We start from the raw sequence: 12,478 nt of genomic DNA, 5'->3' as shown, positions 1-12,478 counted from the left end.
AATTCTTGAACGAATGCTTCACTTCTGTCCTTCAAATGTTGAAATAGTAGGCTATTTATACTTATCTGTCACTTTGCATTTGAGCTGACATGAACAATTTGAATTGAATCCGACTTTATTATCTTATGTTTGGAGGCCAACTTTGAAGGATTAATGGTAATAATTTTAGGAGAAGTAATTGATTAAGGAGATATTTAGACAAAAAAACATTTTTCATTTCTTAATCTTAATGAGCTCAAGAAGGGTCTCTTACAAAAATTACTTTGACTTTGACTCAACAAAAAATTGGCTTCACAATGCCCAAAAAATGTATTTGAAGGCAAACATTTAAGCAATTAGATTTCAGAGGCATGCCCCTTGCTCATTCAGTGTTGTCTTTTCTATAATGGTTATGCAGTCAAAGGAACATTTCATGTCAACAATAGATTTCCACGTAAAACGATATATTTTCGAGGGTCGATGATAAAAGTTGAAAGAGATGAAAATTATGTTTATTACCCAAGTATCAACTCCTTGGAAATCTATGGAATGAGCTATAAGTCGAGCACAACATCCCTTTCAAGATGTTTGATCACATTTCTTACTTATGGAGAGGTTCCAAAATATTTATTTATTAAGCTTGTAATCAATGTTATAGAAAAAAATCAGAATGAACCTTAAGATGAAACAAAATATTGGAAATTTGTAAAGAAATATAGAGATTTAGATTCAAGACCACATATGTTTAGAATGTTATCATGTGGAATTCCTTCACATGAATGAATTCTTATTGGATTGACCAGAACCACCCTTGGGGTATCATGAATGAAATGTGAAACAACAATCTAAAAATAGGTATCTCGAATAAGCACATGCTCCTAGGGGTGATGCAAGGGAAAATATATGGATATATATATATATATATATATATATATATATATATACATATACATAGAGCCTTTTATAATTTACAAAAAATGAGATCGTTAATTATTCCCTTGATGTTGATAGGATAGAGAAAAGAAAAGCATATAACCCCACCAGTTAGTGAAATATTCCCATGCTAAAAGTAAAACACCCTAATAATTAGATACAAGGTTAGTTTATGTGTTGCATTCTTGGTACCCTTATGTGTTGCATTTAACATGGCATGAAAACATTAATGATGATTTGATGTCCAGGACTTGTATCCATTTCACTTGAATGAATCAACTTATCTATGTGAAGTCATTTTTGGCTTTGTTTGATCCCTATTAACTCAATCATATAATACAAGCTCCTAGAGACCTATTGATGAACTCTGAGTTTTATTGAAGTAGGGACCTCTTGATCAACTCAAAGTTTTATTGAAGTGTTTATTCTCTAATTTCCATTTTTGGCATAGTTTTTATATATGATTAGTCATAGTTCTCATTTATAGTATGGTTCACACTTATTTCTGGCTCTTTCTATCGTTTCCTATAGCTCATGAATAATATTTGTAAGGTTCACTCTCTAAGGTTTGTCTTCCAAGGGCTTGACTAGGCTTCTCCAGACTAACTTCATATTTGTTGGCCAAGATGTCACTTTTTTCCACCAAGAACATTTTGAATAAGAGGGCTGAAGTGAATTCTCGAAGTCACTGTCAAGGAGGATTAAAGTGACCACTATAATAACCAACTAATTGCCCATAAAATGTACTCAGTAAACTTCAAAAAAGATCCCAAAAGAGAGAGTGAAGCTCCAATTATCGGCAAGAGTAACAACACAAAAAAATATATAAGCAATCCAAGTCATTATATCAATGAACCCTCGAGGAGAACCAAACTACAACCAATATAACCTTCTTAAGCTTCTTCTCACTTATAGATATACCCTATAATAGAAGACCAAAATATTTTCAATTGTAGACCGAATTTGATGAGCTTGATGGTAGTTAAAATGATAGCAAAAACCCCCTTAAGCACAATTGAGGAGTATCCTAGTTAATGAGTCTTGGAAATTTTCAACCATATTAGGTAATAATATACAACATAAATAAAATATAATGTTAGTTAAGGAGGAAAAATCTAGTGGGAATAACCCCCCAACTCAAAATAAGAGTGCCTCTATCAAAAAGTTCAACTTTTAAGAGCCTATGTCCTTCACTCCTAAGAGCTCCCACAAAGATGTGAATATTTTGTGCACGTAAATATTGGTGAAGATATCTATATAATACTCAAGAGAATGGAAATACTTCATATCAATTACTCATTTATTCATCTTGTCTCTAATGTAGTGCATGTGAACCTTAATTTTCTTGGATTGTTGTCTCTAAACTCAGTCTCTATAAAACTTGAGTGTATTTTGGTTAACACATCACAATCACTATAGGAAGTTGAACTTGTACACTAATATTTTTAGTGAAAATATTCTTATGTAAATTAGTAAGCATGTGCATGTTGGTTGCACGTTGTTTGATAACAAATTGCTACAATATTTGTGTAATAGTTAATATGGGAATCTAATAAAGGTTGTTGTGATGTTGATTATGTAGCTATCAGAACAACAATCTTACGAGACATAGGCATTGTGGGTCTATGATCATGAAGTACTTAGCAAGGTGGATCGTCGAAGAGACTATTAGTCAAAGAAGAGGATGCATGATCCTGGAAGGGCGAGTGAAACTTGACAACATGATTAATATGTTGGAATGAAAAGAGGATTATTTAAGGGCCTGAATGGTACCTAGAGGCCAATCTAGAGGGCCTGGGAAAAGGAGTTGGAGGCTATTGTGGCTTGGTAGCCTAGCCAGTGAAGCACACTAAATATGCATTCGGTAATGAGCAAATAAATAGCCATGAAGCTAGTAGCATATCATCCCTTACGGATAATTTTTGCTTTTAACCTCTTGTAATATGTATATACGTGCTTTATTTATGAATTGGAATTATTTTAAGGATACAATATTCTTGGTATAGACATGAAAATAATGTGATGGTTTATTTGTTGAGTCATGCATGTATATGTTAAGGGAATAAGGCCTGGAGCACCTCAATTAAGTGAAATACTTAGTAGTGGATTAGGAAATGATTTCTAGGTTTCAACGCAAAAAGTAACAGAAGTGTGATTATTCAACTAATCACACTTGATTTGATGCATCTTAGTTAGAGCTTAGGTGGTTGAGAGCTTGGACTTTGTTTTATAGCTATGGGAGCTATGGAGTTCCAGGATGAACTTAATTTGATGAGAGTGAGTGGGTCCTCAGTTTGGACTCTATAACTGACTAATTAGTTAGTGAACCCTATTAATGGAATCTCTAACTCACTGATGCCAGGTCATTCATTTACCCGTGTTGAATTGGACGCTTCATATTTATATAAGATCCTAAGAAGTTTTGGGAGCTTGGTGGATCAGGTTTAAGGCTTGAATAGTCATGGAGTCATCATTCCATTGACTCTTGAAAGACAAGCATCAATTTTTCTACATACTTTATTATTCTGTACTAAAGATATATGACTATGTGTTAGAATTTATAATAATACAATATTATGGATAGATTGTTGATTTAATGGGTAGAAAATTTATTTTTGGATACTAAGTAAATATACCAGTACATGTGTCGATTAATGCTCCCTGATAAATTGGTCATGGGTTGTAGCAGGACTATAATACGTTTTGTAATAGGTGTTACAACTATTTATACAATATTATGACAAGTGTTATCGCGAGATGGTAATGGGTATGTCATAGGTTAAGGTAAACCTTTGACATGTCATGACGAGTTTTTTGTGCAAGTTGTTACAAGACTTTTGACGAGTCTTGACAGGTCATAGGACCATGCAAGTGTATTAAAAAATTAATGACAGGTTGTGGAAAGGTTATGCCATAGGTCATAATAGGTTTATTACAGTCGTGGAAACAACTTTGATTAATTTTTTACTAGAATTTCAATCTATGGTTAATCATTGCCATAAAGAAAATAATCAACTTAGTATAGATTTGGAGAGGAAAATGCTTGAACTTGAATAGAAACACTAAGAATTAGAGCAAGGAGAATGTCTTCGAAATCAGGTGATAGGAAAAACTCTATAATAGTTATGTCAATTGATCATGAATTAGAGAAATTTTGGGGTCTAAAATGGGTCTCCTAAGGAATATTGTAAAATTTTAGTGGAAATAATAAAGTAATATTATATTACATCATGAAATTTTAGAGGGAAAAAAAGAAAAGAAAAAAACTACTTTTTCAACTTGTAGTTTCAACTTATCTCCCTATGGTTTTACACAAATTTTGAGTGGGAGCACTCGTTGGATGTAGAATTTAATTACTCATGGAAGGAGTAGCCATGTTGCATATGTTTAGTGGACCCTGCTACACAAAAAATGAGAAATACATGGAAAAATGTGATTGCAATCACGTTTTTCATTTATTTCTGATTTTTCATGTAGAAGTGTCCATCGAAATCATGAAATATGAAACTCTTTAGATGAAGAATTCAATTATGCATCACACGAGCTCTCCCAAAAATGAAAAATACATGAAAAGACATGATTACAATCACCTTTCTCATGTATTTCTCATTTTTTGTATAGCAGGGTCCATCGAAAGTATGGAATATGGGTACTCTTTGGATGAGAAATTAAATTATGCATCCAACAATTGGTCCTGCTTGAGATTTGAGTAAAACTATAGGGATATAAGTTGAAAATACAAGTTGAAAAAGTAGTTATCTATTTTAATATTTTTACTTTTTTACTCCAGAAAAGGTGAATCAGCCCCATGGTTGACATCATCATCTTGAATTGTATTGGTTCTTATCAAGTTTCTTTTTGTTGTACATTTTTATTTTGGGCCCCATTTCTTACCTCAAAATTTCTCTAATGTTAACTGTTGATTGCATGTAGGAATTGTGTACAACAAAAGTAGTAAGTGAGATTGTAGAGCGATTATTTGCATGAGTAGAAATATAAATTGTATATAGGGATGACATACAATGTTGGCATGTAAGAACAATGCTTCTTAGTTGAGATAGAATAATGCCAGCATGGCCTAATTTTTTGCACCATTTCCACATTACAAGAATATTGTAGAATTATGTTTGGTATTTAGCAGAATGTTTGTGTGCATATGTCTAATGTTGTTTTTTTTGAAACCCCATATGACATATGACCAAATTAGCATTTAAACCCCATTTATTTTTCTAAGTTGAAAACTGGTTCCAAATATTAAGTTTCTTATAAATCTGAATTAATGGAAAAATATTATTATATATATCTTATTGCTAAAAACAAATTTTCTGTATTTTAAAATTAAAATAATTATTATTAAAATTATAAAATATATCTAATTTATATAATAAAATAATGATTTTATGAAGCCAAAATCAATAGGCTTATTTCAAATTTATAATATAAAATAAAGAATGAGTAACAAAGGAAATCTCTAATAAAATACAATTTTTTTATTAAATTATTGATAAATTTTTCGGCACAACATAACTAATTGTAAATTTATAACATAAAGTAAACAATCAATAATTTATGTTTTTTTTCTTTTATCAATAAAAAAATTTATATTAATTCTACAAAATATTACATTTGATACTTAGAAAAACCTTTGCTCTCCAAGCCTCAATCCAACCAGATTTGTTGGCAAGGATAAGAATGCAACATTTAAGGAAAATCTGCCATTCTTCACATAAAGACCATAAACTAACTAGCTAGATAGCCCAGAAAACACACAAAATGAACAGACAACCAACCAACATCACAAAGATGGAGGTACATTTGGTGCATTACTAGCACTAGGAGCAGGATGATCAAAATCTTGATGGGCATGAAACTCCACATGGGCCAGACACGCCTCCAAGTCATATAAATTGTCATTGGTGCACCTCTGGCCTCTTAGCAGGGAAGTTAGACAATCAAGAATGTCCCACTTATTTTGTTGCATATCATTAAGAAATGCAGTCACTTCATTCCTGTTGTCATGGCATTGTTGATACATGTCCTCAAGCGTGGTCAAGATAAGACGAATTTGCACTTCTAGGGAGTCTAAAGAAAATGGCTAAATGACACAGCTTGGGGATTGAGCGTAGACATGCTCCAAGTCTTCACCTAGCTCTAGTCGCCCGATCCCCATGGATTCATCCATGCTTTCCTAATCATCTCTTCCCCCTGGTGGGCCATGAGGCTCCATCTCCCTCTGAGCCTGGCTTCTCTACCGTGGCATAACAACTCGAACACCAGGGCTACCACACTGATTATGCTAGATGATTTTTTACCTAGGCTCTACCTCTCAAAGCCCCAGTTGAAGGATGGCACCGTCAGTCACACCAAAATACACCACCACCACCTTGAGCCAGGTAAAATTCCCCCACTTAGCAAGTGCTCTAGGGCCACACCCAAGCAGAGACCACCTATTCCACAGTGGACCCTTACACTTTTGCAAGTCCGAAAGAATCTTCAGCCACCAGAAACTTAGAGCCAAAACTGTCTTGGCTTGTTATGGACACACCAAACAGAATTCACTAGAAAACAAATATATAAAACATAATTGAAACACACCACCACAGAAAGGGTTGGAAGGAACCAAGTACAAGTAGGGGAACCAGTAAGAAACCTTATGAGCAACCTTTAAAGCATTTCTAGAACTTTCACATTTCCGCTCACCATAAGCCAAAAGAGTGCTTCAATTCCACCCAGTTTTGAGAGCCAACTGCCAAGAGAAGCTTTGGGTGCCTTATCACCAAGGTCCCAAATGAAATGACAAATTCCAATATTAGAGGAACACTAAGAATCCTAGCACCAATAACAACTACCGAGAGTATGTTTTTCGAGAGAGTGAGCATGCACAAGTTGGTAACATGTGCATACTCCACGATGTTTGCACCACCCTTGCTATCTCCCATAACCTAAAGGAAAAAACAAAAAAATACAGGCATAACACCACCCTTTAAAACTTGTTGTCGCCTTCTCAAAGATTATGAGCCACACTTGGGAGTTGTCCTCACCACTTCCCTTGTACTCATTGTCTATCATTCACATAAGTATATTCCGCACCAGCCCACACTTCGTGATTCAAAATCCTCCACCCCGTCGGGGTAATGAATAACTTCTTTTAATATATAAAGAAAATCTATAATAAAATACATCATTTTTTCGACTATTTATAAACATTTCCTAAAAAACATGCAATATAATTCCAATTTATTTTATTTCATACACTTTTTCAAATAAAAAATATTATTATTATAATCCTTATATTTCTAATCATCCCATCAATTTAAAAACATATATATATAATGAATAATTTAATTATTATATTATTGATATTATTTTAATTATATATTTATAATTTTTATGGTAAATTATTTTTTCATAAATTTTAATTTCATAAAATAAAACAATTAATATATTGTTGGAGTAATTAACTCCTATTTGTTTTGTGACGGAGTGACAAAGATCTACAGGAATTTTAATTTTTGGATTTTATTTAAATGTGTGGTTGAGATATTTTCTCAACAAAATAATTGAGTGATTGAGATATTCAATCTATCTTAAGTCAAGCTTAATGTATAAATATGTGGAATAAGTGAAGCTTAATGTATAAATATGTGGAATAATGTTATGCGTGAACAATGTACTCTTTCCTATTTTCTAAAAGATACTCCATACAAAAAATCAGGTACATTTGAAAGCCACCAAAGTTTTGTTTCTTTAATGATATACGGGCTCCAAATTAATATACGATGGAAATATGACCTTCGGTTTTGAGCTTAAACAACTCGTACAATACAGTTTGGCTCAACCCCAACCCTACGACGGATTTATTCCTGCCCCCATTGGGGAATATAGACGTAAATTCCTTTGCTACACATCTGTGCAACTAACAGTTTATGTGGCCATGACATTCAAATTCCAACAATATACGTGTGCCAAGTCTTCGATGAAGAACAAACAAACAAATTATAAAAACGATTATTCTATTCAGGCGATTGTAAACAAAAAATTATGAAAACGATTATTGTATTCAGGCGATTGTAGACAATATTACATTATGCACGGTCTGAGGTGTATATACTCACTGCATCTTTTTAGGAAGCGAGCATACTCACTGCATGTTTTCAGGAAGCGAGCATACTCACTGCATGTTCTCCGGAAACAAATCAAACCTCGGGGGCTGTCACTGCACTTAGTCAGGGTATTCAACTTTCCCTATGGTTGTCACCGATATGTTTTCATTAATGTAAGTGAACTGAATTGCTTGTTATCTTATTAATCTGAAATATTCTGGAAATTTCATCGATATGTTTTGAAAGTGAGTTGTTTAATTTTTATTTATTTATTTTTATAATATTTTAAAATTTATAATTCAAATTCATAAACATGCATATTTGAAATAAGTTTACTTTTAAGTGTAATTGAATTGATTTTCATAACAGTCTGATAATTTAATTAATTTTAATTAAAATATAAGTAAATCAACTAAAGTACAGCTTAAATCCACTAAAGAGTTTTAATTCATCCACTACTTTACAATTATTCCAGGCATAGTTGATCTATATGAGATTGCAATATTGAAATAGCTCGCCCTAGAGGCTTTCAGCCAAGCGAGCATACTCGCTGCATGTTCTGGAAAACAAATAATGGCTCGGGGCCTGTCACGGGATTTAGTCATGTTCTTCAGATTCCCCCTTAGTTGTCACCGAATCATTCTCACAAAGTATGGCACGGAGTCCCGCGTTCGATTCGCAACAATGCGAAGACTGCGCATAAGACGGTCAAAGATGGAAAGCTACGATATAAATTCAACTGAAAGAGTATTTACCCTGGAAGAGAGAAAAGGATTTTCAGGCGTAGCCGAGGAATTGAAAGGTAATGGAGGATTGAGAACGTCCTCTCCATTTCCTTGTAACATTTGGACAACCCTCATCATACAAGGACGATCTCTGGAGTTGTACTGAATGCACCACAATCCAACTTTTGCGAGTCTCCTCGCCTTCTCCTCATCTGCAGCTTCTATTTCCCCTCCCCTCAATCTCATCCCCAACTCGTCGCTCTCAATCAGCTTGAAGGCCCACTCAGGGAAGTATAACTGACTGGACTGGTTTACCTGGACATCGATATTCTTTCTGCCACCAACAATCTCTGGCAACAACATTCCGAAACTATAAAAATTTGATTTACCAGTAACAATGTGGAGGTTTGCCGTTACACCAAAACCCGCAGGTGTTGGTAAACTTTACAAACCAGTAACTAGGATCCCCAGGGTGGAAATTACGGATTCTATAGAGGTGCGGTGATTTTTCCAACACCCCCCTCAAACGCAACTTGGGGGAATCGAACTTGGGTCCAAGCTCTAATACCATGTGGAGGTTTGCCGTTACACCAAAACCCATAGGTGTTGGTAAACTTTACAAACCAGTAACTAGGATCCCCGGTGTGGAAATTACGGATTCTATAGAGGTGCGGTGATTTTTCCAACAAAGAAGACCCATATCTCTCGACCACACCTCTGGCGCAACATATCCTGGAGTCCCTCTCGGCATCGTGATCGAAATATGGTCGTCTCCCTTGCCACAAAGTTTTGCGAGACCAAAATTAGCAACTTTAGGGGTGAAGTCGACATCCAGCAATATATTTTGAGGTTTGATGTCGAAGTGTATGATGCGTTTTTCGCAATCTTGGTGTAAATATGCAATTCCACGAGCCACACCCAAAGCAATTGAATGCAATTGCTCCCACCTTAAAATTTGCCCATTCTCTCTTCTGGCAAATATAAACTTCTCTAGAGATCCATTGACCATGTATTCATAGACCAGTGCGCTTGTACGACTTTCGAAGCAATATCCCAACAGTCGAACCAAATTGATGTGATGGACCCGTCCAATTGTGGTGACTTCATTCATGAATTGGGTTTGGCTGTGCCTATGGCTATCAAGAAGCTTAACAGCCATTAAAGCGCCGTTCCAAAGCTTTCCCTTGTACACCACCCCATAACCTCCTTCTCCCAACTTTTCCGCAAAATTGTTCGTGATCTTCTTAAGGTCTAAGAGTGAATATCTAGTTGGCATTGGCGCTTCATAAGCATAATCCTGTAGGAATTTCTCAACCTTTGTAGTAGAGCTATCAGGAGGATGGCTTCTCTTCTTGGCATAAGACGTTAAGAACAGCGATACTATTGCTATCAGCCCAACTCCACCAAAGATGCAACCTGCAGTAGAATGGAGAGATTGGTATGAATTTGACCCCATGAGAATAGTGGAAATTAACAAGATACAACTTAAGAGTGATTTTCAATTTGAAGAAATCATAGTTTTAAGAGTGGACATTAAGCGCAGCTAATCCAATGAAGCAACCTGCGGTGGAATGAAGATATTGATCTATCAATGCGATTATCGGCAAATGCCCAAGAGAATAACAGAAACCAATTCTCGGTAGCGATAAAGCGGAGAAACAGAAGAGGAAGAAATAATAAATTTACCTATTATTTTAATGGCTTTGTTTCGAGGACCATTACTGGAAGGATTCATATCTGCTTTGTTTCGAGGACCATAACTAGAAGGATTCATATCTGCATCTAATAAGATTGCTTCCAGTTCAGATGTACATCTATTGATATTAATGTTGAAATCTTTAAAATTACGGGAATGAAGATGAGCCTGTGGAGGTTTGCCGTTACACCAAAACCCGCAGGTATTGGTAAACGTTACAACCCAATAACTAGGATCCCCAGGGTGGAAATTATGGATTCCATAGAGGTGTGGTGATTCTTCCAACAACCCCCCTCAAACGCAGCTCGGGGGAATCAAACCTGGGTCCAAGCTCTGATACCATGTGGAGGTTTGCCGTTACACCAAAACCCGTAGGTATTGGTAAACATTACAACCCAGTAACTAGGATCCCCAGGGTGGAAATTACGGATTCCATAGAGGTGTGGTGATTCTTCCAACAGAGCCCTATAACACCTTAAATTCATAACACTTTAACTAAACTAGCGGTTGTAAGTGGTTTTGCGGAAATTTAAGATAAAGCATACCATGGCCAGGGCATTTGTCAGTACGGGGTCCATCGTTGCAATAGCAAACGAACGGAGGAGGCGCAGTTGAAACCGAAGTGTTGTAACCGCATATTCCGTGACTCACCTCACATGACGTACAACTTTCATATTGGAGTCGAACTGCAACTGGTTGTATTAGTACCACATAAACTGGTACTTGTTCCATAGAACACGCCGAAGTCGAATTTTGGTATGGTAATAGACACTACTACTAGCATTACATTTCGGGAGAGGTAAGGTTCTCTGTAGCCTTAAATGTGAAGATCGTGCCTGCAAATTCTAAAGACTGTATCCGACTATTTTTGCTATCATTCAAGAATTGACAATTCTGACCTCTGGTAATAACTAATGTAGTAGCAGGGAGAAGCGTTGTTAGTATTGTGTAATTCCGGCCACGAATCGGGATAACAAAACTAGAGTTCTGCACACAGTTGATCTGGAAGCTAGGGTGGCCGCATCCACGGTTTCCTACACCGAAAGGATAATGTATATGCGCAGTCCCGCATTTACTATTATTTTGACAATACTGATATTGCGCGTCCAAGCTTAAGGAGCAGGGGAATAGAGAGGCACAGCCGAGAGTAGCGATAAGGAAGAAGAGGTATTGAGGCAGGGAATGAAGAAGGCGTTGAGATGAACAGATGATTCCATGAGCAGAAAACGAGATGATAGGCATCGAATACGCGTTCGGAAGACAAAAATGATCACGAACTGCAACAGAGTGAGCTAGGTATTCTTATGTATAAGAGGTTCCATTGTTGGATGAAATTTCTGTATTTTCTGTTGGAACAGTTTCACCCATTCTTTTATAGGGATGATTTGCTATATAATATTAGTGTCATAGGTATTTAAATCATAATATGTCCATGCCAACACATCACAGTACCTTTTCAATAAACAGATAAACACTTGTTGTTCCTATAGAGAATAAAAAGTACCGAGGTTCACATACTTTGGATCTTGAGATGCTAATTTTGAAGTCTGAGACTTAGTATTGGTTGGCCCTTTGAATCGGTTTTGCAGGTCATATAATTTCTCTAGGGACACCACACCCTTTATTAAAGTGTTTCATTTCATTGCATTAGACACCTCCTACAAAGCCTACTCGTGCTCATCCTCATTTATGGAAGCATCTTTGAATATGTTAGCATTATCCATAAAGTGTAGTATCGGTTGGTCATCATTGAAAACATGTGAGTTGGTGACATTGTCTGGCACAAATGGTTTATATATAATTTCAATAGAAAAAGCATTTTTCAATGGCGACATCCTAGCGACTACATTTGCTAATGCATCTGCTGTAATATTTTTAACTCTAGGAATAGAAACAATATTGAAACCTTTGAAATGATTGATCAAATGCCATACCTCCTACTAGTAGTTTTTAAAATGCGGTGAAACACAGTATATAATATCTTATACCTGACGAGTGACCACCTATGAGTCACCAATTATCTTTAAAATTTCTACCTTCAG

At 35.7% G+C, this 12,478-nt stretch overlaps 1 protein-coding gene across 1 annotated transcript; it reads right to left on the bottom strand.

The window, feature by feature from the left end:
- Positions 1 to 8,737: 8,737 nt before the first annotated feature.
- On the bottom strand, positions 8,738 to 11,183 carry LOC149175690 (rust resistance kinase Lr10-like). Its single transcript, XM_089421204.1, has 4 exons — positions 10,982 to 11,183; positions 10,427 to 10,516; positions 9,365 to 10,156; positions 8,738 to 9,090 (listed from the first exon to the last, which is right to left on the bottom strand). The coding sequence occupies exons 1-4, from the start codon at positions 11,166 to 11,168 to the stop codon at positions 8,738 to 8,740; spliced, it is 1,422 nt and encodes a 473-aa protein (XP_089277330.1). The 5' UTR covers positions 11,169 to 11,183.
- Positions 11,184 to 12,478: the final 1,295 nt, after the last annotated feature.

This window comes from Pinus tabuliformis, chromosome 4_1 (genome assembly GCF_031772625.1).
Source record: "Pinus tabuliformis cultivar Carrire ecotype Pingquan chromosome 4_1, CPIR1, whole genome shotgun sequence".
Lineage (NCBI taxonomy): Eukaryota > Viridiplantae > Streptophyta > Pinopsida > Pinales > Pinaceae > Pinus > Pinus tabuliformis.
Note: the sequence above shows the minus strand (reverse complement) of the source record. Positions and strands in the feature narration are given on the sequence as shown.